The sequence below is a fragment of the Rutilus rutilus genome (genome assembly GCF_951802725.1).
Source record: "Rutilus rutilus genome assembly, chromosome: 2".
NCBI lineage: Eukaryota > Metazoa > Chordata > Actinopteri > Cypriniformes > Leuciscidae > Rutilus > Rutilus rutilus.
Window position 1 is genome coordinate 17875783 of NC_140210.1, and position 26991 is coordinate 17902773.

Consider the following 26991-nt stretch of genomic DNA (forward strand, 5'->3'; position numbering starts at 1 on the left):
TGCTCACATGCTTCTTGACGTTTGGCAGTAGAATTCTAAACAGCCTTTTAGCTTTGTCAAAGTCCTTTTTTTAGGCAAGTCGGCCCACTTTGTGACCATCATCTTGGTATCCCCCCGCCCGAATGGCTCTCAAAATTGATAATAAGGTTTACAAAAATGCATAATAAATACTTTATTAAAGATAAATCATTTTAGTAAAGAGCCTACAAACATTAAAAACACATTAACTGATGTTCGAATGGCTTCTACTTTATCAGTGAGCTTCACAAAAGTGCTTTATTGTTTTTAAGTAACTTTAATAAAGTGCTGTGCGTAAGTGTTGTTCATTGTTAGTTCATGGTAAATAATGCTTTAAGTAGCATGCACCTTAAATGTTAAGAAATCTAAAAGTAGAAATGAACATAAACCAAGATTAATTAATGTTGTAAAGACAGAGGTGTTGTTTATTGTAAGTTCCATGCACTAATGCATTAACAAATATTAACAATTTAAGCATTTAATGTAAAGATGCATTAGTCTATGCACAAGTTAACATTAATAAAGTAATGCTGTATAGAGGTGTTGTTCATTGTTAGTTCATGTTAACTAATGCATTAACTGAAGTTAAAGGAAATTAATCATTAATTACTCAACCTCATGTCGTTCCAAACCTGTAAAACTTTCCTTGATCTTCGGATAAGATTATCAATCGCAAAAGATATTTTTGATGAAATCTGAGAGCTTTCTTCCCCTCCATTGACAGCTACGCAACTACCACTTTGACGTTTCAAAAAGTTCATAAAGAGATCGTAAAACTAATCCATATGGAGCGGTTTAGTCCAAATTTTCTGACAAGACTCGATCGCTATAAAAGATGAACAGATATAATTTAGGCTTTTATTCACATATAAACATTCGTTAACTTACACATCAGTTATGATAAACGGAAGCTCAAGCATGTTCGCTTGACGTGCAGGAACCAATGTGGTTCATTCTTATGTTACGCAGCACGTTTGAGCTTTCACAAGAACCAATAAGGTTTATTGCTGTGTTACACAGCAATAGATGCAATAGTATATATACAAGGTAACATTAATAAAGATTAAATAATACTGAACAGAGCTGTTGTTCAGGTTTTGTTCATGTTAACTAATGCATTAAGTAACAACCTCATTGCAAAGTGTTACCAATAATTCAGATCACTCCAATTCCTATTATGGAACCCCTCACATAGTGGCATTCTGACGCATTTTGAAATGTGTTAATGTGTAAGCTAGAAGCCTTTGCATTTATGCCTTTGCTTAGAGCATTGCTATTTGGCCCTTATAGTATCTCTGGTCTTTATGTGTGTGTGAAGGTCAGTGCTGTTCTGCTATGAGGCTGTGTATTCAATGATGAGATGCTTTTGGAGCCTGGAGAGTGTGATAAGGAGGATGTTGTTGTGTCTTTTTTCTCTTATCACATTCTTCACTTCTTACACACGTACACACACTCCACAGAAATGGTTTGTTGTTGTTGCCTTCTACATCTTTAAAATTAATTTAAATGTTTTTTTGTTTTTTAAATGTTGCAGTGCAGGGCTGTGTGGCAAAAATTATAGGTGTTGATTATTTACCTTGATATTATAATCATGATTATTCATTGTGATTGATAGAATAGAAATACTTTTTGTGTTATGTTGTATGGAGCATTGTTTTATTTAGCATGCCTTCTTTATGCTATATATCTCAAAGCTGAGAACTGTGTTCCTGAATTACTTAATTGCTTTTTATATATTGCTGTAAATCAAGAAAGTTGTTAACCGCTCAACTTTAACAGAATTTACTGCACAACAATGTTATTCATATGTTGCCTTATTTACACTGTGATTATATTAGGAGAGTTGCAGTTTTGTTGCATTGCTCTCTGGCAGTGCATATTGTAGTTTGAATGTTTTAAATGTTTTAAACTACAAATGCTCTAGTGAATCCAAATAATTTGCAAATAAATGGTTTTTGCTTTGGTTGTAAAGCTATTAGAAGTAAAGCATAAATTAGAAGTACAACTACTGTACATGGCATGGCACTTTCAACACTAAGGTCATGGGTTCAATTCCCAGGGAATGCATAAACTGATAAAAATATATACCTTGAATGCAAGTTGCTTTAGGTAAAAACTTCTGCCAAATGCATAAATGTAAAATAAAACAAACATTTATGAGTTAGACCACTTACTCATAAGTGCAATAGCATTGGTTGTCATTAAAAACACATTATACTGTAAATAGATATTTTGATGCCAAAGAACTAGACAATTTTCACAATTTTTAATCTTGGTTATGTATGTGATTGTGCAGCCCTACTGCAGGGTTTTAATGTTATTGTCAAGCGCTCAGTCTGTGGCCTCAGAACATGATATTTAAATTGATATACAGTTTAATTGACCTTGCCTTCTCTCTCTTCAAGATTCAAAGCTTTGCACTTTTTTCATCTTAATGCATGATGAATTCCACTGAACGAGGGTCCCTCTTCTCGCTTTTTCTCTCCTTCTACCTTTCTATTTCTCTCCTTCTACCTTTCTATTTCTCTCTCCCCCCCCCTTTTTCTAAGGTGAAAAAAAGAGAAATATTAAAAAAATTCCAGATGAGCGTTCTCCCACTCGTGGCTGGCTGAGCTGAGTTCGTTCAGTTCCATCTAAATGTAAATTGCAGGTTGTTCTGTGCTTCCCAGTGAAGAAAAAAAAAAGGCCTTTCTAAGCCGCCGTCCTAACTCAAGAACATTCATTTCTCTTCCACACGTATCCTCAGTATTCACGTTCAGTGGAGATGATCGATTTTGTTCCATGACAGATGTGATTGTTCACTGTATGTGACGTGCACTTTTATGAAAGAGGTGGCAATGATTAGCTTTTGTTTTTAGCACAAAGAGGAGAAGAGAAAGGGTGGAGTGGAGATAAATGGAGAGTTGGAGGGAGGTGAAAGCAGAGACTGAGGAGGTGGAGGTGGTGCTGAATGGGTGGGATATTGGAGCTCTAACAAGAAAACTCTGAGCGCAGTGATGGAGGTGATTATGGATTCAGTGAGATGGTACTGACTGATAGTGTATGCATGTGAATGTTTTTGCAAATCTGTATGTGTATAAATGTTGTTTATGTATATGTATATGAATATACCAGTGATATTTTAGTACTTCTTCATGTTCTATTATTTATTACTATTTTTTTTATATTTTTTAATAAATTTAATTTGAGTCATTTTATGTGCTTTGGTCATTTATAGTATTTTTATTTCAGGTTTAGTAATTTTATTACTTTAACTACAACTGATTTATTTCAGTTAGTTGCGAAAGTTAGGGAACAATTCTATTAGCGATTACATTAGACACAATACATTTCTGATATACCTTCTGATGTTCATTCATGTTTATTTCGTGCTATAACTAATGAAGAGGAAGAAATTATCCGTTTATGTGCGTGAGCTGGCTACAGCGATCTATCACGCCACCTTAAAGAGCATCAACTACTTTAATTGTTTTATATCAAAAGTAACAAAGCCAAAAGCTTATTGCGATTATTGTATGGTATGCACGCTACAATATTTTTGTTTATGCCTCAGCTGAGAACAGTATAGACTAACGATCTCAGTTCATCAAAATAAAGAGATCGATTAAAATTTTGAAATTGATATTGTTAACTCAGCCCTAGCATCAACACAGGCTGACATGTTTGCCTGTTGTAGCTTATCCACATTTTGTGCACAGACAATGACACAGTAAAAACGCACCATCAGAGAAGCGCTACTGTTTCAGTCAATGATTTCAGCCCTCCAAAACCATTTCAGCCTCAACAGAAAATTCAGTTTTTTTGTTTGCCAAAATTTTGGTGCATCACTAAGAATGATTGTCTGACCTGCACGATTGTAATCAAAAACATACAAATGTCTACTTAAGAAATTGTCTCTGTGTGATGACACATACAGTTCGTAGAATTTATCACATTATGTCACATAAAAAAAAAAAAAAAAAAAAAAAAAATAATAATAATAATAATAATAATATATATATATATATATATATATATATGAAGAGTTCAGATGCAAAAACCTCTAAATGCCATCTGAAATTTCCTCCTAAAATTATCATTTTTATCAAGCTTGTATATTTAAGTTCAGTAATTTCACTTAAATGGCAATGAAAATGACCTATTAATTGCCATTTAAGTAAAATTATTGAAATTAAATATACAAGCTTGATAAAAATGATCATTCTAGATGAAAATTTCAAATGGCATTTAGAGGTTTTTGCATCTGAACTCTTCATATATATATATATATATATATATATATATATATATATATATATATATAAAATATATATACATATATATATAAATATATATAATGATTTTGTTCCATACATTTTTATATCTAACATAAAAATAAATAATTATGGATGCTAAATTTTCCCAATTCTCTTGCCCTTAGCAGGTGTGGTGAGAAGCTAAGTTTGGACCCAGGGTATGTTGTACTTATTGAGTGTCTCTGTAGGGCCATATCACTACAGCAGAATTCATTAAGCCACTATTATTATTGTGACTATCCAAGACGCTCCTCTAATTAAAACCTTCTCTATTCACTAGCCGAGCTGAGAGAGGAGATAAACAGGGCAGATGAGAGGATGAATGTGATGAACAAACAATCGTTAACGGCCACGAGAGGTGTAATTTGAAAAGGATTACGAGAAAAAGAGAAACACAAGAGCAAAAAGAATAAAGAATGTCCTGTGTGGTGTTTATGTATGAGCCGGTAATGATTTAGAGTTTCTTAGAACTTGCAGCAGGAAACAGGTTTTGTATGTGTGTGTGTGTGTGTTTTAGCTTCTTAAAAGCTTGTTTGCTCAGGAGTTGTTGCCTATATAAGAGTATCTGAACTCTGTTAGAGACCCAGAGGGACACTAGCTCTGTCTCCTACTGGGATTCCCTATTTAAAAAAAAAAGGAATGTAGGTTGGACCTTTTGTCAGAAGTTTCATCAGAAGCTTGTTTCCTCTCTTCATTCTGTCCCCAGAGTCCTCCCCTCAAGGTCTGAGAAGCTGGGAAGGATTCACTACTGTCAGGTTATCAAAGTGTATCTTTAAGTGGGTGAGGGTAAGGGTTCAATTTGGAACCTATTCTGTAGCTCTTTGTGGCTATGGTGTTTAAAGATCTCCAGTCAGAAATGTGTTGTATTATAGGTAATCAGAAAAAAATGTATTATGTTATTTGAATGCCAAAAGAATATTCTTTTGATCCTCTGAGAAATCAGATGGTCAGTGAACAATGGGTGATTGGGAGACACTTGCCCATTTATAGTGACTATTTTGTTTTTTGTTTTATTTCACAAAAAATTTAAACAAACTGTCAATACTTTGGAGTCATTGATAATCATTCATTGAGTTCCATGTTATATTCACCTTATTCCGGAAGTAGCACTGGGTGGCGCCATCCGCGTAATCTCACTTCCTGGTTTAGCTACTTAGCGCTTTGTTTGCCCTGGTCCAATCTGTTATCTGTCTTGATATAAGTAGATAGACTATAATATTATAGCCAAATGCGTTGGCCTATGTTTATTAACAACTGCTGCAACGTACTAAAGTACATTTCACTTGAAGCTTTTGAAACAATGCCACAATCAAATTATTTAATAGCTGTGTCTTTCTAATAGCTATTACTTAGTTATGAAGATGTGCACAAACACTACTACATGTAAAGTTTGAAACATTATTACACCACAGTTTGTTTGCTTAATCACCAGATACATTTGCAGTGTATAGCCAACAGATGAGAAAAAAATGGCCACGAACTGGTGTAGAAAGAAAGTAGAGCCTCAACTAGATGAACAAGAGGGTAACGTTAGCTTAGCTAACTGCTAGCTGCAATTTCTTATGGTTTGATCTCTAACACAAGTAATGGCTGTAAAATAAATCCAGCGACTGAATTCTAGAGGACCATAGCTTTCAAACAAGGTATAGCATGTGTATGTGTCCTGTAGTGAGACCATTACAACATTAGATGTTTGTGGCTAATGTAGGCTAAACACTACACATCGGCCGGGCTGCGATCAGACAGGCAGACGGGTCATATAAACACCTAAAAGTCGTTTAAAAATTACCCCGAGAAACAGTGCATTGCTGTGCTGTTGGTACACACGTACATAGCACATTTGGCACATTTTATCAGTGAGATTTCTCTGCAGTTCCCCTCGAAATTGAATGAGGGTCCGCTAAACCGGAAGTTGGTTTACAACGGAAGTACTGGACAGAAGTAAAAGTGGGCGGGGCGGAATAAGGTGAATACACTAGCATTCAAGGAGTAAAGACTAGAGCAATGACTGCTGAAAATTCATTGCTGACTGCTGAAATTCTTCTGTCACGGTTATTTGGACTCATCTTTAGTTTCAATTTCATGGACTTTCAGTTTTTGTTGTCATCAGTCACATGTTTCTTTGTCTTTGTTTCCCGCCACTCATCTGTTCCCATGGACCCTAATCTTCCACCACTGCTGCACATCATTTAGTTTGTTATCTCTGTGTAGTTCCTCTGTGTTCAGTCTTTAGTTGTCAGTTATTTGTGTGTGCGTTATAGAAAGAAACTTCCAAAACCTTGTTTATGTTTTATAATCCTGTCATCCGTCTTCATCTTCATCCTTGTGACAGAATAACTGACCAAATGGATTACACAGCCAAATTCGCTGCGATCGCTCTTGAAACCCTGGATTTTGTGCCGACCCTCGCACCCTCGTCTGACCAGGGGTGTGAGCCCACGACATCTGTGGTGAGGCAGAGACTGAGGACTGGCTGATGGACTTCAGCGTGGAGGTATCATCTCCCACCCTATCCCACCCTATCCCATCTCTGTTTCAGAGACACCTGCATGAACAATATTATTACCTTCAACCCTGTCTAGCCTTCATCTGCCTTCCGTCACCGCCCTGCTCAGCCAGTCCTCCAGCCCTGCCTCTGCTGGAGGTTTGCAGCCCTTCACTATCTCCTGCAATGCCAAGCACTCATGTCCAGCCTCAGATCATCTCGCTCCGTCTCTCGGCCGGACAACCTGTCAGCTCCACCTTGTCTCCTCCCACCTTCGGCTCCAGCAGATACCTTCGGCTCCAGCAGATACCATCGGCCTTACAGCTCCACCGGGTTCTCTCGTCCCACCGACTCCCCCTTGGTCAGTTGTCACACCACCCACCTCCACCACAGACTTGCAGACCTTCCGCTACACTCCGTTCATCCACCCTTACGGCTGCAGCGGGCTCCTCCCACCCTTCGGGTACGCCTCAGTTCTCCATCACACTGGCATCGCCTCAGTCATCGGTCTGCGCCCTGGGATCCATCGGCCCCGCTTCCGTCAGTCGTCCCCTAGTTGACGTCAGCCTCCAAGTCACTTCTCTCCTCCCTCCCTCGACTCCGCCATGGGCTGTTGTCTCTGGGTCTGTGGCGTTGGACGCCCTTCATCGCCGCTTGGGTATTGTCGTCCGTATTGCACCATCCCCTCATCATCTTCTGTCTTCACTGTGTCATTGCCTCGGACACCTCCAAAGCCCCATCCACCCCTCCTTCACCTCTGCTACTACAGCGCAAGGTCGCGTCTACTGGGAGGGGGTGTTCTGTCACGGATATCTGGACTAACTCATCTTTAGTTTCACTTTCATGGACTTTCAGTTTGTTATCATCAGTCACATGTTTCTTTGTCTTTGTTTCCATGGACCCTAATCTTCCACCACTGATGCACATCATTTAGTTTGTTACCTCTGTGTATTTAGTTCCTCTGTGTTCAGTCTTTAGTTGTCGGTTATTGTTCGCGTATTGTACACATGCTGTTACATTTGCTACCTTCTAGTTTAATAAAACCTTGTTTATGTTTTATAATCCTGTCGTCCGTCTTCATCCTTGTGACACTTTGCCATCACTGGAATTGGAAAATATATTAAAATAGATAAATTATTTAAATTGTAATAATATTTCACAGTATGAAAATATTTTTGGTTAAATAAATGCAGCCTTGGTGAGCATAAGAGACTTCTTTCAAAAATGTAAAATCCAACTGACCCCAATCTTTAGAATGGTAGTGTTTACAAGTACAATGGATTTAGCATCTGAAAACATAATTTGTCGTTTGTCATAATTTATTTGTAAATGTTTTATTCATTTATCGAGGATGAAGGCCTTAGATTTTCATTCTTTTTGATTCTTTTCTATGCCTGGAGTAGCTTTGCACTTAAGTTTGTGAAATCTTTGACCATTTTTTAATGCAAATTTGCCCCAACTCTACCTAATTGGATAAAGAGTTCCTATATGTCAGGGTTTTTTTTTGGATAGATAAATCCAAAAGATCGGTAGATTTTGGATGATCATTTCTATCATGGTTACGCTGACGTTTTCTTCTTACCACTCCCTTGCAGATGCCAAATCTCTGATGTTTTGTTCATTTCAGACAAAAGAACTCTCCAAACTGTCAGTGTTGTGACTGGTGTCTTGGTCACTCTTATAAATACCCTTCCTGTCTGGAAGGTTTAAAGCTTTTAGCTAATCTTAAAACTAATCTTCTCCAGCATAAATCAACATCTTGAAGTTGGCAAGCAGCTCCTTGGTCTTTATGACAGCATGACTGATGTGATTTCAGTTTTTAGAGAAGCAATTGAACAGCAGTGGGTTTACAGTAAACACCAAGGTGCCCTGAAGTGAGCTGAAGTGTATTTTTTTTATCCTAGTTTATTATGCAGGGATAAAATCAAGGAAACCAAGTAAAAAATAAGCATAATACATTTTGCAACATTAGCATAACCAATCACGTGAGTTTAGGGCAGGGCATTTAAGGCTTGAGTCTGTTTCGCCCAATCAGTGGCAGACAGAGTGTTTGGCATTTGATTTTGGGATGTCATTTTTTTCACACTTTATTTTTAAAGCGGGGCTCAGTAACTTCGGGATTTCTTCGCTGTATTCTCGCTTTTTGCTCGCAGGTTTCTCTCTAGAGCTCCCCCCACAGCTTCGGAATAGATATTTGACAACACTGTTGTAAAAACTCGTAGGCGATTCTCGGACACCAGAGGCTATTAAATCAACGACATCAAAGCAGATGGGACATTCTTTAAAACGTCTTCTTCATTCGGGTTCGAACAGCGTGAGGGAGCGCAATAATGACGGCATTTTAGCAGATTTCTTTTGGCCGTAAAGCAATTGTTTACATCGCGAGACCTGATATCACGCGAGACTTCCTGACGCGGCGGCCGGCGGCCCGCCATCTCAAAGTTGCAAGTGCGTGTTTTCCGCTCACGGGCACCAGGGGGGTGCGAAACGACCACCATTCAACCCGAAATAAGTAATATAACCATTCCAATGACTCCGAAGCTGTTCAGTTAAGGTAAAAAAGTTACTTAGTTCACCTTTAATGGGAATATTAGTGTTGCAATAACTAATTGATAAAATTGTTAATGATTGATATTGAAAATAATCAACAACAAAATCCATTAATGATTAATTGGGTCTTTGCGTTTAGAATTCCACATGTAACAAGTTATGTTTTTTTTTAGAGCAGTGACTGTAAAGGGTAATTTGTAATATGTAATTTGATATAAATCCAGGGATTTTATCTACTTGAAAAAACTCACTATTTGGTTTAATATATTAACTATGAATTAACTATAAACTAATAGTTTGTAAATTATTTGTTAGTACTTTATTACTGTATACTTATTATAAAGTGTTACCAAAAGTAATTTTTTGTAGACTTATGACGTAAACTTGTACTCTAATTAATAAGCTTGTTATGACACCTACATTTTAGATACCAGTGAAATTTCACAATTCTTGAGTCCGATTGTGATACCACAGCAAAGACTACTAGCCTAACTAATATAAAGTTCAAACTTTACTAAAGAAAAGTGAACAGTCAGGTATAAAATAAGAACATAAATAGAATAATTAAAAGTAAAATGACTATGTATAGTCTTCACTGTATAAATTAAATGTAGATTAATTCTTGTGAAAGCTACAAAAGTTATTCAGTCAAGAGCAGTGAATAATTTTCTCTTTTTCATTAGTTGTTTGATGAAAACAGAGCACTATTAGGCTGCTGTCACTTTAAGACCTATCGCACGGATCCAGTATAATGATACACATCCGATTTCTTTCTCAGCTGTTTATGTTCACTTAAGACATAAACGACTGCGCCTTGACAGGCATTTTGACATAATGCTGTGTGTATTTGTCCATTTAACCGCAATACGACGTGAAAAAGAACAAATTTTGCTGTACATTTTACTTTTTACCAGTTAACACTTAGTTTGTGCTCCTGCTTTTCTTTGTTATTGTTTTTAATATAGTGAATTAAATCACCTTTCTGATTCAAAACTTCAGACAAGCCATTTGTTTTTATAATATAAAGCTTATTTTAAGACATTTTTTGCTCACATTGTATATAAACATTTGTTGTCATAGCCTTCAGTTTGTACATGGCAAAACTGGAATAGCATGTTATGAATAGCAAGGTATTAACCTCCTCCACTAAACATAAAGATTTTACTATTTATAATAGATTATAATTCTAATAGATTTTATAATATGTTTAATCTGTAGGTTTTGGGTCATACAGTTATTGTCTTTTCTTGATGCAGTTTTTAGCCGATATGGAGGCGAATCCATTGCTAAGGGACAGCGTGGAGTGTCAGCGGCTGGTGATGGAGGCCATGAAGTATCATTTGTTGCCAGAGAGACGGCCTCTCCTCCAGAGCCCGAGAACACGTCCACGCAAGGCCACCGTAGGGGCACTTTTCGCCGTGGGTGGCATGGATGCCACAAAAGGTATTCTTTTCATATCATTTTTATGTTGTTCCTATAGTTCCTGCAATTCTTTTGTTTTAAATGTTATCTGGGCTGATAACAAGGTAACCCCTCCTCTTCATTTCTCCCTCATTCACTCTACCTGTCAGATTTTCTCCATTAGTGCAGTAGACTGCTGAGACATTTCCATTTTAACAGGATAGTCGAGTAATTTGAATTAATGGTGCTTTAAACAGTAAGTGTTTTACATTTAAATAGGCCAAAAATGAGACAGAAGTTTGTATTTAAATTAGTGGTGTGTCCTCTTTATGGTGAACGGTCTGATCTGTTACACACTTGCAGAAAATATTTTTCAGTAGCAAGACCTGAAGTATGTATTATGTTTAATGAGGCTAAAGGTGAATAGTCTTGGCTGAATTCATAGAGATGGTCAATCATGGTCAATAGGTGATTCACATGATTCATAGTTTGTAATGAGTGGTGTATAGAGTGCCACAGTGACCGCCCACTTGGTTCCATTCATGTTCTCCATTGGGATTTCATAATATTTTTCAATAAAGAGTTCCAAGGCATTAACCAGATCACCCAGCTCTGAGATGAATCACAACATTACAAACTTGGATTTGAAGCAAAAAACTTGTTTAAAAATCAGAGGAAGTCCATTGGAACTTCGCAGTCCATGAAGCACCGCAAATTACATAATCATATAATGTAAAACACTTTGCCAGGAATTTGGCTATTAAACACATATATTATAATATATTAACCTCACAGCTTATGTAAAAAAAAAAAAGTTCTTTATGGAGAAACCAAATGGGAGTTTTTGCTGTCTGTAAAACTAGGTTCACAAGTTTTTTGAATCTTACTCATTCCATGCAATTACTGTACATTTTACATAGTAACTAGCCAATTGTCTAGCCAAATGTCTAGAATAGAATCATGGTGACTTCTGCTTCCACAGTTTGGTCCTCAGGGCTTTAAACTTCCTGTTTCTTATTTTATTTTACCCAGTAAAAATGCCTCAACTTCCTCAACGAGGTAGCCTTGAAAGCATAAGATCCCACCCTCCCTTCAGAGCGTCTCCAAAGCCACATCTCCTTCAAAACACATGAACGCGTACAGCAGAGAACAAACAAAAGCGCTTTGAGAGAGGGCATTAAACTTCCTCATGTCTCGAGGCACATAACATAACAAATAATAATGGACATAAACAACTTAAAGAGCATAAACAACTGCTGCAGATTCATTTCGGCGTTAATAGTGTTGCCATTGAAACGCATAAATTTGAGTCACGAACCGCTCCGAGTATAACGTCACGGGTTTCCATCTCTTCCAAATTACAGTAGTTATGGCGTGAACGCAGCATAAGCTTGTTGTTTTGGTTCAGGAGGAACTGTAAAAGGTGGCTGCTTTTTTGGCTGCGGTGCTCTGTGACTGATGCGGAGGTATGAACATATATACGTTGACAGGCAGAGATCGAATACAATAATTGGATGAACATTTTATGGTCCTACACCTCCAACAGATGATATATATATATAAATACATTTAGACCACTTAACTTAGTGATTGCTATCAGGATGTGAAGATACTTTCAACCAGCATAACACATTATTTTTCAGGAACAAATCACCTACCCTGCCTTTATAAATGTATTTTTTGTTCTCTATATCAAGAGGGCAGGTATCTGAATTCTTGTATATGTTTGGGAATTCAGATGGGCCCTGCTGATGTACAGATGTCTTCATAAATGATTTTAATTGTTTTTAAAGGGGCCACTAGTATTGAGCAGTATTGTTTGCGGAGGGACACATGGCGGCAGGTGGCTGTTATGAGTGGAAGAAGGCTGCAGTTCGGCGTGGCGGTTCTTGGCGACCGCCTGTATGTGGTTGGAGGACGAGATGGCCTCAAGACTCTCAACACAGTGGAATGTTACAACCCCCGCAGCAAGAGCTGGAGTGTCATGCCCCCCATGTCCACCCATAGACATGGCCTAGGTGAGGAATAACATTTGCATTTAGTGTCGACATTGTAGTTTTTATTGTCATTCACTTGAATTATGTTTCTTGATTGCTTGACACAATATTTTTGGCCCTATAAAATCCTTTTTTTAACCAAATTTACGGTTCTTTGTTAATAATTCGTGCAATTTTAACAAGTCTACTATGAAATGTTTTACTTTTTCAGAAATTCTGTCCATTTTTATTTTTCTGGATCCTGTGTTTTATGATTTAATAAAAATCTGTTATCAGAAATGATGGTAATCAAATGAATGCCTAAAATTTTAACAATTTAATTCATATTTATAAATGTGTAATTTGAAATTTGACCAATACCTTTCAATTTGGGGTGAACAAAGTGCTGTGATTCTTTAAAAGTGATGTTTTAATAAACTGTAACTATTTTGTTGTTGTTATTAGTACTTTTTCTACTGATATTTCTGTCATAATTTCTTCAAGTTAAACTGAACTTTTTGTTTGGCAGTTTGTAGTTGTAATGATGAGTCACTCGATGTGGGATCCATATGCAGGCTTTATTAATAAACAGGGTCAGACAGGCAAAAGTCAAATACCAGCAAAACAGCAGAGCAGGATATACACACAATCGGAGTCCAGGAACAGGCAATGGGTCGAGGCAGGCGGCGATACAATCAGAAAACAGAGTCCAGGCAGAGAGTATAACAGGCAGGCGGCAGACAGCGAAAGTAGGGTCCAGATAAGGTCGTAACACGCTCAGAATTGTTCACAGGGAAAGCAATACTTCGCACTGAGCACAGCGAGAGCTGTGCTTAAAAAGCCTTATTGATGAGTTACAGCTGGAACTGATGATTAGCATCAATTACGGGGCTGCTGGGATTTGTAGTGAATACAGGGGAGAGAGTCAATACTCGGGCGAAGGTGCCCTCTGGCCGCCCGAGGAGGGGATTACGGAGTTCCTCTCTCTGTGACAGTAGTGAAGATCTTTGAGTTTTAATGTGTATTTGACAATAGTTTTGTCAAATTAAATTGTGAAATGCTGGTGAAGTGACTCCCACAGCATCTCTGGTGATGAAGTTTGTGTGTTCATGTCCTCATATAGTGAGACTGCAGACGCTGAAAACACCACGAGCATCACACATGCTTGAGTATGTTATAGTAGATGAGACTGTGCCGTTCATTCACACAAATACACGCAGAACATGGAGACTTGGCAGTCTTTTTGTGGTTTTCTATTCACAGATACTAGTCCATATCACAATTTGAAGACTATAGCCCTACTTTTGATTTATTCATACAAATTTGACCAAATTTCATGACATTCCATGTTATACCATAAATTCTATCCATCCATGTTTTCCGCATTGTAGAAATCATTGGACCCTTCATGATATTTTCAAGCATATTGCACACTTGAATTTTGCTTGAAAGACAAATGAAAGCTTATACGATCTGTGATCATGTGTTTGTAGGTGTTGCAGTGTTAGAAGGCCCCATGTATGCAGTAGGAGGTCATGATGGTTGGAGTTATCTCAGCACAGTGGAACGTTGGGACCCTCAAGCTCGCCAATGGAGCTTTGTTGCATCCATGGCAACACCTCGAAGCACTGTGGGAGTTGCAGTTTTAAACAGCAAGTAAGCATAGAAAGCGAAAAATTTCTAATTGAACAGAGTCCATGTATGCCATTGTTGTCTGTCTGTTTAATCTATAATTCTCATCATCTGTCTCTCTTTTTTAAGGCTGTATGCTGTGGGTGGCCGGGATGGAAGTTCATGTCTGAAATCAGTGGAGTGTTTCGATCCTCACACCAACAAATGGAGCAGCTGCGCTCCCATGTCCAAACGCAGAGGCGGTGTTGGCGTAGCGACGTGGAATGGCTTTCTGTATGCGATTGGTGGACATGATGCCCCAGCCTCAAGCTTAGCATCTCGACTGTCAGACTGTGTCGAAAGGTAAAAAGGGCCGAAATCAAAGGGACAGAAACGGGGGTCAATGTTCTTATAAACCGTATGTTGTCAACAAAAGAGAAGCTTTAAAGGTACAATATGTAATAATTTTGTATCAAAATATCCCAAAACCACTTGCACGGTGTTATATATTTCTTTCAATTGTGTACTTCCATTATCCTAAATGTTTCCAAGAATTTGTAAATTCAGAGAAATTCACAATTTTAAAAAGTGCCTGTCCCTGTTCACTTGTCGTCTGTCAATGACATAATATCCGCGTTATCCCTGGTTTCTGCTTGTACTGTCACAGTAACCATGGCGACAGACGTGGACAACTGCGTTACGTCTAAAAAAAAACAGCTCACGCTGTTGTTGTTTCGTTCAAATATTATGAATCATGGCAAGCAGACTTTAGGACAAAAGGAGAAATAAAACGAGGATCAATATCAGCGTGGCGTTTTCGAGATGCTGAGAGCTCCACGTCTGCGACTAACTTGGACTTGACGCCACTCTTGCATGTACTTTATTAGACAGGTGAGCAAATGTACTTAAAACTAATCAATGTTATATACAGGGTTCGTACGGGTGCTTGAAATCCTTGAAAATGCTTGAATTTTGATGTTGTGTTTTCAGGGTTTGAAAAGTGCTTAAATTTTGGATTAAATGCTTGAAATTGCTTGAAATTGTAAATGTATTTCTTTCACAAAAAAAAAAAACTATCTGACTGAATCGTTTGTTTATTAAATAGAGAAATCAAATGTAGCCCTTCAGATACAAAGCGATTTGCGCTATGCTGGCCAGAGCAAAAAGAGGTGGAGTTTTCATTTTGATTTCCGCGCTTGTTTGGATGCCCCGTTTTTATTGGTCTCGCGGGTAATCGTCACAGAGCGTTGCGTCGTTGAACTATTTTTAACTTTGACTGCGCGGTGTGCGTGCAAGCTCACCAATGCTGCGCTCCGCTTTGGTCGACGCAGCAACAAAACGTCCTCACGCGGCGCAAGCCATTGAAATAAATGGGTGTCATAGCGCGTCCTGTCTGAAAGGGCCATTAGTGACTGAGAGTACTTGGTGTGATAATGTAATGTTAGTATTGCATGTCCGTTATGGCACGTTCATTTGTGGAATATGCATTGAACAAAGCCAAAGTTATATATATATATATATATATATATATATATATATATATAAAGCTTTATCGCAGACACAGGTCCATATAACACAACATACAGCATAAAAAAGGAGATACAAAAATAATGTGTATTTTTCGAAGTGTATCTATAACAGCTTTTTAGAGGACTGACTAGGGCTTCGATTATATGGTTCACTGAATTGTCCAGTCGACACATAAAACCAAACATCAGTTGCCTTAAGAGTGCCTCACAGGTTGGCACTCTATTAGACACAAACAAATGACTGGCACTATGCCACCTAGGGACACGGAGCAGCAACCTCATTGCATCATTGTATGCTACCTTTAGCTGCTGCATACTCTTTTTCTTATAGTTAGACCACAATTGAGCAGTATATAGCGGTGTGATGTAGGTTCTAAACAAAGAGCACTTCACAGAGTCAGAACACATATAAAACTTCCTTATGAGCATATTGGCTTGAGCATAAATTTTACAGCGCTGACGGTATAGGTCTTTGTCATCCATCCAGTCATTAGATATCACGTGACCTAAGTATTTAACTTCCTCACACACAGCAAGAGGGCTGTCTGACAAATAAAAAGTCGGAAAAGTTGATTTATTGTCCTCATTGCTTCTAACTACCATTATGTGGCTTTTCTTAGTGTTATATTTAATATCATAATCAAAGCCATATTGCGAGCAGACTTTCAGCATCTGCTGCAGCCCAACGCTGTAAGGACAGAGCAGGACAAGATCGTCTGCATACATTAGATGATTAACAACAGTGTTGCCCACAAGACAGCCAGTTTTTAACCTATTTAACTGGTCTGACAGTTCATCCATATAAACATTAAATAAAATAGGAGACATAATTCCTCCTTGTCTCACTCCGTTACTGACATGAAATGGAGCAGATACAACATTGTCCCATTTAACCTGAAACGTTTGATGGGCATACCAAAACACAAAAATTCTCACTAGGGGCACCTCTATCAAGCAATTTTACAAACAGTCTTTCATGATTGATTCTATCAAATGCCTTAGACGCATCAATAAAACATCAAAACATGGGCGAATTCAGGCTATTATACCTGGACACAATCTCTTTAAAGGAGAACTCCGGTCAATTTTAACATTGAGCTCATTTTTTTGTACATTTGGAGTGCTGTCAATACAGAGAACAACGACAAAAATCGGGGTTGCCTACACCGAGTTATTCTATTTTTAAAATTTGCACCCTGTTGACTTCAATGGGGCAAGTAGTAAACCTGCTTTTAGCCTCTTGACATCCTTGATGTGTCATTACAAGTGCACAGAAAATGTGAGTGATTCCTTCTGAGTGAACACGAGTGAATCTGACTGCAGAAGATGTGAAAGATATGTATAAAAATGATGTTATTTAAGCCAGCGCAAATACCTGTGTTTACATCCTGTTTTTCGGTTGAAGTCCAAAGTAGTCGATTGCCGAGTTCACGCGCATAGGTTTAGTTGCTATGATCACGCGCGTGAACTCGGCAATCGACTACTTTGGACTTCAACCGAAAACAGGATGTAAACACAGGTATTTGCGCTGGCTTAAATAACATCATTTTTATACATATCTTTCACATCTACTGCAGTCAGATTCACTCGTGTTCACTCAGAAGGAATCACTCACATTTTCTGTGCACTTGTAATGACACATCAAGGATGTTAAGAGGCTAAAAGCAGGTTTACTACTTGCCCCATTGAAGTCAACAGGGTGCAAATTTTAAAAATAGAATAACTCGGTGTAGGCAACACCGATTTTTGTCGTTGTTCTCTGTATTGACAGCACTCCAAATGTACAAAAAAATGAGCTCAATGTTAAAATTGACCGGAGTTCTCCTTTAAGAGCATAGATACACAAATCGGTTCCATGCTTTCTTTTAAACCCAAACTGATTGTCAGTAGTAAGAACATACATTTCTAACTTTGTTAGCAGTATTCTCTCCAGTACTTTAGACAAGATACTGGCTAATGCAATTGGTCGATAATTGTCAATACTGTTGAGCTTACCAGCCTTGTCTTTAAGCACAGGTAGTAACAAAACAGACATAATAGCACAGTAACTGTAACGTTAACTACCCGCAAATTAAAACCTGCAAACGTTATCCCAGTGCATAACAACAATCGCTGATTGCTGAACAGAAATTGTGTCAGATGGAGTGTCATACAAGTAGCCGACTGTAAGCTTGAGGATGGCCTTATGCAATATTTGCACTGCTCTATTCCAGTATATGTCTTGGCAAGGAATTTTTTTTTTTTATATAATTTTTTTTTTCAATTAATATAGGCTATTTATCAGGCAGGTGTCTGTGCACTGTCAGAGTCTTCTGGGTTAAAATGGAATTACAGGTTGTGGTCGCACTGTCTCAGATTTTGTTCAAACCTTGTCTATATCAAGAATGTGTCCCAAAACCTATATTTCTGTTCAAATCCTATGTCTTCATATTTTCAGCCCTTGAAATTACTTCAGTTTTACAGCCTGAAAATCACATTATCTGGGAAGCAATATTTGGACATTAATATAATGAAAAGTATTATTCATAGGCATTATCTACTTAGACAGTGATGCATTTAAAAAAAAAAAAAAAAAAAACTTGTGATTTGCTTAAATATTTGATCCTTCTGTTATTACGAAACACAATTTTGGCTGTTTATAGCATTATCTCTTTTAATGTGATAAAAACACTAAATAATAATTTTGACTATGTATTGTATGTAATTTACGGTGGTGTAAGGTGCTGGAAAAAGTTTTAAAATGGACCTTGCAAGTGCTTGAAAAGTGCTTGAATTTGACCTTGGAAAAGGTGTACGAACCCTGTATATTTTGGACAAAAGGAGAACTAAAACGAGGATCAATATCAGAGTGGCGTTTTCGAGAGCTCCACATCCGCAACTAACTTGGACTTCAGGCCACTCTTGCATCTACTTTATTAGACAGGTGAGCAAATGTACATAAAACAAATCAATGTTATATAGCTCAACATGGTGAAATGTTAGAATATGATCAGTATGTTATTCTAATGTTGATCTAGCTTACTGCTAGTCTCATATAGCCAACAAACTAACACATAGAATAACATTATAACTTTCAACACACTCAAATGCAGTTTAGTGTGATAGTGTAGACCAAGTGAAAAAGCGCTGCGTTACCTCACAAGTGTCATTCGTCTAATAAACTGACCTGTGTGAGTAGTAATTCAGCACTTGCGGGTAGTTCGGTAGAATGAAATGTCCTTATTCTTTTATATCCGCGGGACTCGCATGTGGCGCTGATATCTGTCTCTCATTAGCAATCGCGCCCTGCTTCATACCACAGTCATGTTAAAAACATCTCTGTATTCACTCATCCATAAACATTTTTAGATCCATCAGCAATGCGACAAGGTCCATAATTCCACTTATGCGTCATCAACCTACGCCTTGGTTATTGTAAGAGGTTAGCGACCCCTAAATCACAATTTTTATCAGAAAAATTGCTAATTGTGCAGCCCTATGAGATGGAGTTCAACAACTGAGATGGAGTTCTTTTTTTGGGGCAATTAAATGGTTTAGTCACAGGCTTGAGACCTATTTTTGTCTCACAACTCACCAGTTGAGAAACTCTGCTAGTCTTAAACTCAATATTTATGATTTTTGCAGACCTCCAAAGAAAGACAAGAAGTTTCTCATTCTTGTGTAGGTGGCAAATACCAGTATATGTCACTACAAACAGTCATATACTGTGGTTAGTAAACCCAAGGCGAAGATGAAGAAGACAATATAGCAATCCCAGAACAAATGTGTTTACATCAAAGTGCTACAGATGAGTCCCTAAAGAGAAACTGACTCAATGAGCACAGTACAAACTTAGGGTAGTGCAGGTTACTGAAGGGTATGAGATATTTCCTTTGTAATTGTTTCATAGTTGAAAGTCGGGGAATGTGCAAACTCTGATAACGTATTCTGAAATTCATTGCCACATGATCTCTGTAGAGTTATTTTTTTTGTGTGTATCATTTAGAGACCATTAAAATGTCCTTAAAGTGTCATAAAAACAACCATTTTAGCACAGCTTCATTCTCACTGTTTTGAGCTAGAAAGACAAAAAAAAGCATTAGGTCATACCTTCTAATGAATAATATGGAGATGTACTGTACCACTGGCATAGATATGAACAAATCTTATGTTGCCTGGGTCCTACTTTTGAGTTTGGATGTCATAATTACGCCATCAAAATCGATAATGCATATTCAAATATTGTACATGCAAGCTCAACCGTACTTACTTGACGCGTGAGAACCTTGAGTAAATCTGGTTAACGGAAGCTCAGATGTGCTGCCGTGACACGTGAGAATGAACCTCATTGGTTATCCCTTGATTACAGAAAGTATTAAATGCGATCCTACGTAAGAGATGGAACATCATTTACTATGTATTATTATTGTATTGTTCTTATATAGAGTTTTTATTAGCATCAGACTAGTCTTTGACACATTCTAGTAATTGATCACGTTGCTTAAGTTGCACTTCTGAAATGTGCCAGCGTGTTATGTGTTTGAGTCTATTGATTCGGACAGCAGCAAGTTCATGATGAGTGAAGCCCGTGTGTGAAGTGCCATTTATTCCTTCATCACACTGTCTGAGCACCACATGACACGGGAGCTTGGGTATTAATGAAAAATTGAGAGAATCCATTTGAACAGCAGCGTAGGTAAAATCCCACTTGTGATTTATGCATGAACTTGTGAAGAAAGGGTGGTTTTATCCTAGTGAGTTTCCAAATAAATGAACAGATAAAAGCTCTTTTCCAGGAGAAGGAACACCATGCTCCACAACATTTAGATTTTATGAGCTGCTTTTTATGTACTTTTAAGCCTGCCAGGATGATTTTTCTGGGTGGTTAGTGGCCTCTGAGCGTGATTTCCTCTTGGCCATGTCTTGGAAACACTATGTTGACTTAGAATGTATTTGGTCTTTAGTGTGACTGACTCGTGCTCATCGTCTTCTCTCATCTGTCTGTCTCTCTGCCCCTGCTGCATCTTTGTTTAAAAGAGCTGTCTGTCTGCTGAACACTTCTTGCACCCTGACTGCTCTCAGTCTCTGTCAGTCAAAGTTTGCTCGACGGGACTTCTGACATAAAGGAGACTGAACAGACACACGTTTCCTTCCTGCGTATCTTTCTCGCCTGTTTAGCTGCACAGTTTTTCTCATAACAGATTTCTTATGTTTTTGAAGGAAGTCTCTTATGCTCACCAAGGCTGTATTTATTTAGTCAAATACAGTAATAACAGTACAATATGGTAGTAACAGTACAATTGTGAAATATTTATACAATTTAAAATAACTATTTATTTTTATATATTTTAAAATGTAATTTATTCCTGTGAATTTTCAGCATCATTACTCCAGTCTTCAGTGTCACATGGTCCTTCAAAAATGATTCTCATTTCTAATGTGCTGATTGGTGCTCAATATTTTTGTGGAAACCGTGATGCTTGTTTTCCAGGATTTGATGAATAGAAATTTCAAAATAACACCATTTATTTGAAATAAACATTTTGTAATATATTTTTACACGATGTGGTGATTAATTAATATAATCACACATCAAATTTGGCTCTGAAATTACCCCCAAAAGATCATTTAAAGTCATTATTGTGTTAAATGAAAAAAGCATCAAATATACATTGCAAAAAGTAGCTTTAGAATTATTATTTTTTTATTCAACATCATGAACGAATTATTACACATAAAGTTTTAGGCTTGTTGCCCTGCTTCATGTTCGTCACCAATCAATTATGCAATCTAAGATGAACTACGTAGATTTGGGGCGGGGCAGGTATGTTAATAATTTTAACTGAATTTTACTGAATAAATGTAATAATTTAATTAAAAAAAATACTGAACGCAAATTTTGAATGGTAGTATATCCTTCTGAGAAAAAATTATCAAATATTTATCAACTCACCCCATATACTGCATGCTGTATGGGTCTTTCTTGTGGACTGTGAACTTTTGCTAGATGAACTCTTATATTGTATTCAATAGAATTCTGTTGTGGAAATGACAGAAATATTTTTTTTTTTTTTGTAAAAATGACATTTTTTAAATAAAATGGCAATTTTTTTTCTTATTTCATAACTAGCATTTTATGTATCCTAAATACAATTAAAAATATTTTCACATATTATTAATAATGTGAGAACATAACAGACTGCACGTAAATAACGCACGATAAAAATATTCCCAAACTGATTTTTTTTCTTCACGCATAACATTTCTCATGCTTCGTTTTAAGCACTTTTCACCAACGCTGTTTTCTCCTAAACGAGTACAACAACTTTTTATAATTTATTTTATATTAAGTAATACGTATTGTGATTTATTCATATTTTAATATGGTCCATTTGTTTTAATATGGTTATGTGTTTGGATATGTCTAAGATAAGTCTGTTATGTGTGTTTTAAGCCCTATTGTTATTGCCCCTTGTAGGATTAATAAAGTTTTTATACTTTATTGGGTCAAAATTATTCGGGGTGGTGAAAATGATGGCATGTCAGGGTTTAATTGTACAATTCAATTTGAAGATGTCTTCACAGCTACGATTGATTTGTTATATTTAAATTTAAGATTTGAAATATTAAAGTATTTGTGTGCAAGTCTAATATGGGTACTTTACTGATGACTATAGAAAGAGACAAAAGGAAATTATATGACATGAGCTCCATAACTCCATATGCTGATGGAGTTTTGGTTCCTTGCCACTGTCGCATTTTTCCACCTTTGTTGCCATTGGCATGGCTTGCTTAGTTGGGGACATTAAATGTAACATTTAATTTAATATTCAACAATAATATCGATCTGCCTGCATTGACTCTATTATACAAGAACTGAACTGAGCTGGACGATGACATCACGCTTTACTCCAGAGCAGCTAGCTATATATATATATATATATATTATATAAATGAACTAAATTGATAACTTTTTTAAAACAAAAATGAAACATCACTGAACTTACTTAAGCTGGACTGTGACGCTATAACTTTTTTTGTATTATAGAGATGGCAAGGTCTAGCGAAATATAAATCTAGAGAATATATTTATAAATCAACATGGCTGATTTCTCCTGTCTATATAATTACTATTTTACGACTTCTTTCAGGTACGACCCGAAGACGGACATGTGGACAGCGGTAGCTCCCATGAGCCTCAGCAGAGACGCTGTTGGCGTGTGTCTTCTCGGGGACCGTCTTTATGCTGTCGGTGGTTATGATGGGCAGGTGTACCTGAACACAGTGGAAGCCTACGATCCTCAAACCAATGAGTGGACGCAGGTAAGCGCTTTGTGTTTGTCCATCTGCCTGACTTTCTTCTAATATCTGCACATTTACATTATTCATCCAACTTCTGTTCCCTTCATGTCGCACGTGCAAGAAACAGCTCCGGTTTCTGTTACGGTTTGATTCTGCCTCGTTCCTCCTGCCGCTGTTTGTTTACGGTGCTGTTTGTTCATTATGTAAATGCAGGGCCTCCATCATTTTGACAGAAGCACAGCTCTTCTCTGCATCACAGCGTCTGTTATTACCTCGCGCTATAGCAACCGCCTGATGTCTCCTGGGCTTCATTTCTCATTATGTTTTTAGGCGACATTTCCTTCGGCCACATGCTGAGAGTTCACATTGTTTCGTTTGTAAAAAAAACAAGCCTCGGGATGTGTGTGGGTGACGATGTATGTTTACATATAAGTGTATGTGAGCGGGAGAGGGAGCAAAAAAAGCAGTGTGTGTTGACAGAGAGAAGATCAATCCCATAAATGCACCGCCAAAGAGACCGTTTGTGAAGTCGAATCCATTCTCTCTAATCGGGATTTGTGTTTTTGTTCCAGGTGGCGCCGTTGTGTTTGGGTCGAGCCGGAGCTTGTGTGGTTGCTGTAAAGCTTTGAAATGCCTCCTGCTGTCAATCATCTCCATGGTGACCATTCTGCAGTACAAGCCTCCAGTGCTCTTGTTGTAGTGTTTCCAGAGTCAGACAGATCTGAGCTTCTGCTGACCAGAGCAGAGAATATCACACTTACTGACATACAGCTGAATACTCAACTGTGGTCTTCCTTTATGCCTTCTGGTACTATATATGGTAAATATAGCTATATAGTATATGTAGCTATATAAAAAGATTTTTTTTATTTATTTATTCTCTTTTATTCAGCAAAGATGCATTAAAGGGATAGTTCAACCAAAATTTAAATTCTGTCATAATTTACTCTCTCTATACCATGGAAGTCAATGGGGCCCATCAACTGTTTTGGTTACCCATATTCTTTAAAAAAAATTGTTCAGCAGAGGAAGCCATTACACTTTAAAACATATTCAAATAGAAAACGGTTATTTTAAATTGTAAGGATATTTACAATATTACTGTGTTTTAAAAAAACAAAACAAATTAATGCAGTCTTGGTGAGAATAAAAGACTTCTTTAAAAAATATATATAAATATATAAAAAAATCGTACTGATCCCAAACTTTTGAACGGCAATTTGCAAATAATTATTACATCTAGATAGTTACTTTGGTGGCTTTATTAATAGCCGGATTTAAAACTACAATATTTAATACATCAAAGAGAAGAAACAGAGTGGTAATGATAAAGAATTATTAAGAGAGAGTCAATTAAAACATAACTGTAATGTGCACAGCCATATTTTCTCTGTAGAAATGGTCTGTCGTCTAAGAATAGCCGGAGTGCAGTAAAGTGTCTCTAGGGAAAAACAGTGCGGGAGAGAGAACCAGACAAGGATTGTACTGTGTATGTATGTATGTGTGTGTGTGTGTGTGTATTTCCTTCCATCTATTTTAAAATCAAGCATTATTATTACTGTTTTAACAGTGAAATCAAGGGTGACCGCGGTTCTTGATTAGATTTAGTTGTATTCACTAAGCATGCTGATTTTCTTACAGAACAGGTCAGAACAACAGTCCTGTAGCAGAAAAGAGATTTTGAGATTTGATCAAACAGCACTGATCGAATCACATTAAATCTAGCAAATGTGTCTATATTAGACAGGCAAATACAATGGAAAGTATGAGGAGAAAAGATAAGAGAGAGGAAGCTATGGATAGGACCACAATTGGGAAGGAAGACGAGAGATGGAAATCAGGCCGCATGCTGAGAGTGGAGATCACTTTGACATTATCAGCCCATTGTGAGCGAGTATGTTTTCTATTTATATTTAATTCACCTGCCCACAGTTAGAGCATATCAGCAATATTGCATGCGAATATGGTAATTATACCTACAAGGGAGTAACACAATCCTTCATTATACTGTGCCCTTATTCCCAACTTGCTTCAAGCTCAGAGAAAGAACATCATAACAAGGTCTAATGCATATTCAGAACTCTGAATCATTCTTTCTAGTTTTTGAATTTAGAAACGCATCCCATTACTCAGCGGAGGAAGTTAACCAGACAAACTGAGATTTCTATAGCTGGTCCCCTGCTGAGTAAAGGAAGGCTTTAGCAAAAGATTAAAACAGATCTTTGTAAATAATCATTAATGTGGGGTTTTTCCTCATGGCTTACACAATGCTTTATTTATAGTGTTTCTATTTTATCTCCACAATTACAGCTGGATTCTAGGTCACTGTCCATTTAATAGAAATAAATTCTGCTGGGGAGGCAAAAATACCAGATTAATCACGATTTAAATTTACATCCCAATTTCCATCTTTCAATGCACCACAGATACCTGGGAAATATCAAGTTAAAAGGTTTTGAGAGACCTTTTAAAGTGCAGTCTTGGGATATTATTTTGACACATTTAATGATTTTTCTAACATTTCCTCCCTTGTGTGCACTGCAAAATCATTTTCCTAAACAGTATTTTTGTCACTGTTTTTTAGTAAAATTATCTGAACATTCGTACATAATAACTTGATTTGGAAAGCAAAATTGTATAAGAAATCAAGGCTTGCTTTCAGAGAATGTATCTGGAATAAATGTCATGGTTCAGGTTTTTTTAAGTGTAAATGTAGCCAAATATAGCATGGTTAAACAATGCATTAAACAATGAAAAACTATTTTCCAATGGGTTTAAGAAAATAGATTGGACTGGTTTGCTTCCCAAGTCAATTTAAAATGTTCAAAGGATGGTGTAAAACAAAAATATTGATTTAAGAAAATCTATTTTTTCTGCAGTATACCCAGAGCATTTTCTTTGATGGTGAGATAAAATGTTTGTTTTTGTGTGCGTGCGTTTGTGCTGTTAGATGCAGAATCAGAAGCGAACTGAGTTTTAAACCAACTCCTTTGATCGCTTCAGTGCACCCGTTTGTTTTTAAAAACTACGGCATGTCTGGTTTCCAGGGTATCTGTTCCTGTTTGGTCATTTTTTCCTCTCGTTTTCGGTCAGGTGTGTGTGTATAACTCCCTGTGAATCTCTGGGTTTGTCTTATATGAAAAGAGAAAGCATCATGTGTTGTGTGTGGTCCTGGTAAACCCTACATTATGGGAACAATATCCAAAATCCTTGTCCTTTTGGAGACAGCTTATAAATCATACTAAGTGATATTTTTTGAAAATGTGAAAATGCATATCATTTTCTATGATGGGTAGGTTAGAGGACAGAATACAGTCTGGACAGTATAAAAATCATTGTCTCTATGGAATGTCCCGATAAAACGTATGTGTGTGTGTGTGTGTGTTTGTTAGTGGCACACTCTTAAACCCCATACTGAGTACAAAGTGCAGCTTGAGAAGTTGGAGAAAGCAGTTTTGGTATTTTGATCTAGTTTTCTAAATCCCAAGATCCTTTTCAGTGTTTTAAACGAAGAACGAGAAGTGTACAGATTTGCATATAAAGAGAAACAGAATCAAAATAAGGGAACAGTTGAGATCAGAGATCACCACATATCATTTAGGATATTCACATTAGATTCTCTTCATTCAGTCGATATTAGAAACTATAACACCATTGTTGCTGTAATGCCTTTTTTCTACATCATGCTGTTGTTATTATATTTCTTCATTAAGCTGTAATATATGTACATTATTTTATCATACTTGTGCAGCTATGATATTTTATGCGATATGAGTACATGAAAGGCTTCCAAAGGAAGGGTTGCATTGGTTTGATTCGTTGGGAGCGAACAGGATGGGGTAATA

The 26991-nt window shown here is 37.1% G+C and overlaps 1 protein-coding gene across 3 annotated transcripts in view; it reads left to right on the forward strand.

The window, feature by feature from the left end:
• Positions 1 to 24067, forward strand: part of klhl5 (kelch-like family member 5) — a 75334-nt gene extending 51267 nt beyond the window's left edge. For all 3 annotated transcript variants that reach the window (XM_084401755.1, XM_084401756.1, XM_084401754.1), the window contains 6 exons: positions 10605 to 10791; positions 12543 to 12767; positions 14219 to 14381; positions 14487 to 14699; positions 22996 to 23167; positions 23719 to 24067. In XM_084401755.1, coding sequence (XP_084257881.1) covers positions 10605 to 10791; positions 12543 to 12767; positions 14219 to 14381; positions 14487 to 14699; positions 22996 to 23167; positions 23719 to 23775 — 1017 coding nt within the window. In that variant the 3' untranslated portion in view covers positions 23776 to 24067. The remainder of the gene's footprint in view (positions 1 to 10604; positions 10792 to 12542; positions 12768 to 14218; positions 14382 to 14486; positions 14700 to 22995; positions 23168 to 23718) is intronic.
• Positions 24068 to 26991: the final 2924 nt, after the last annotated feature.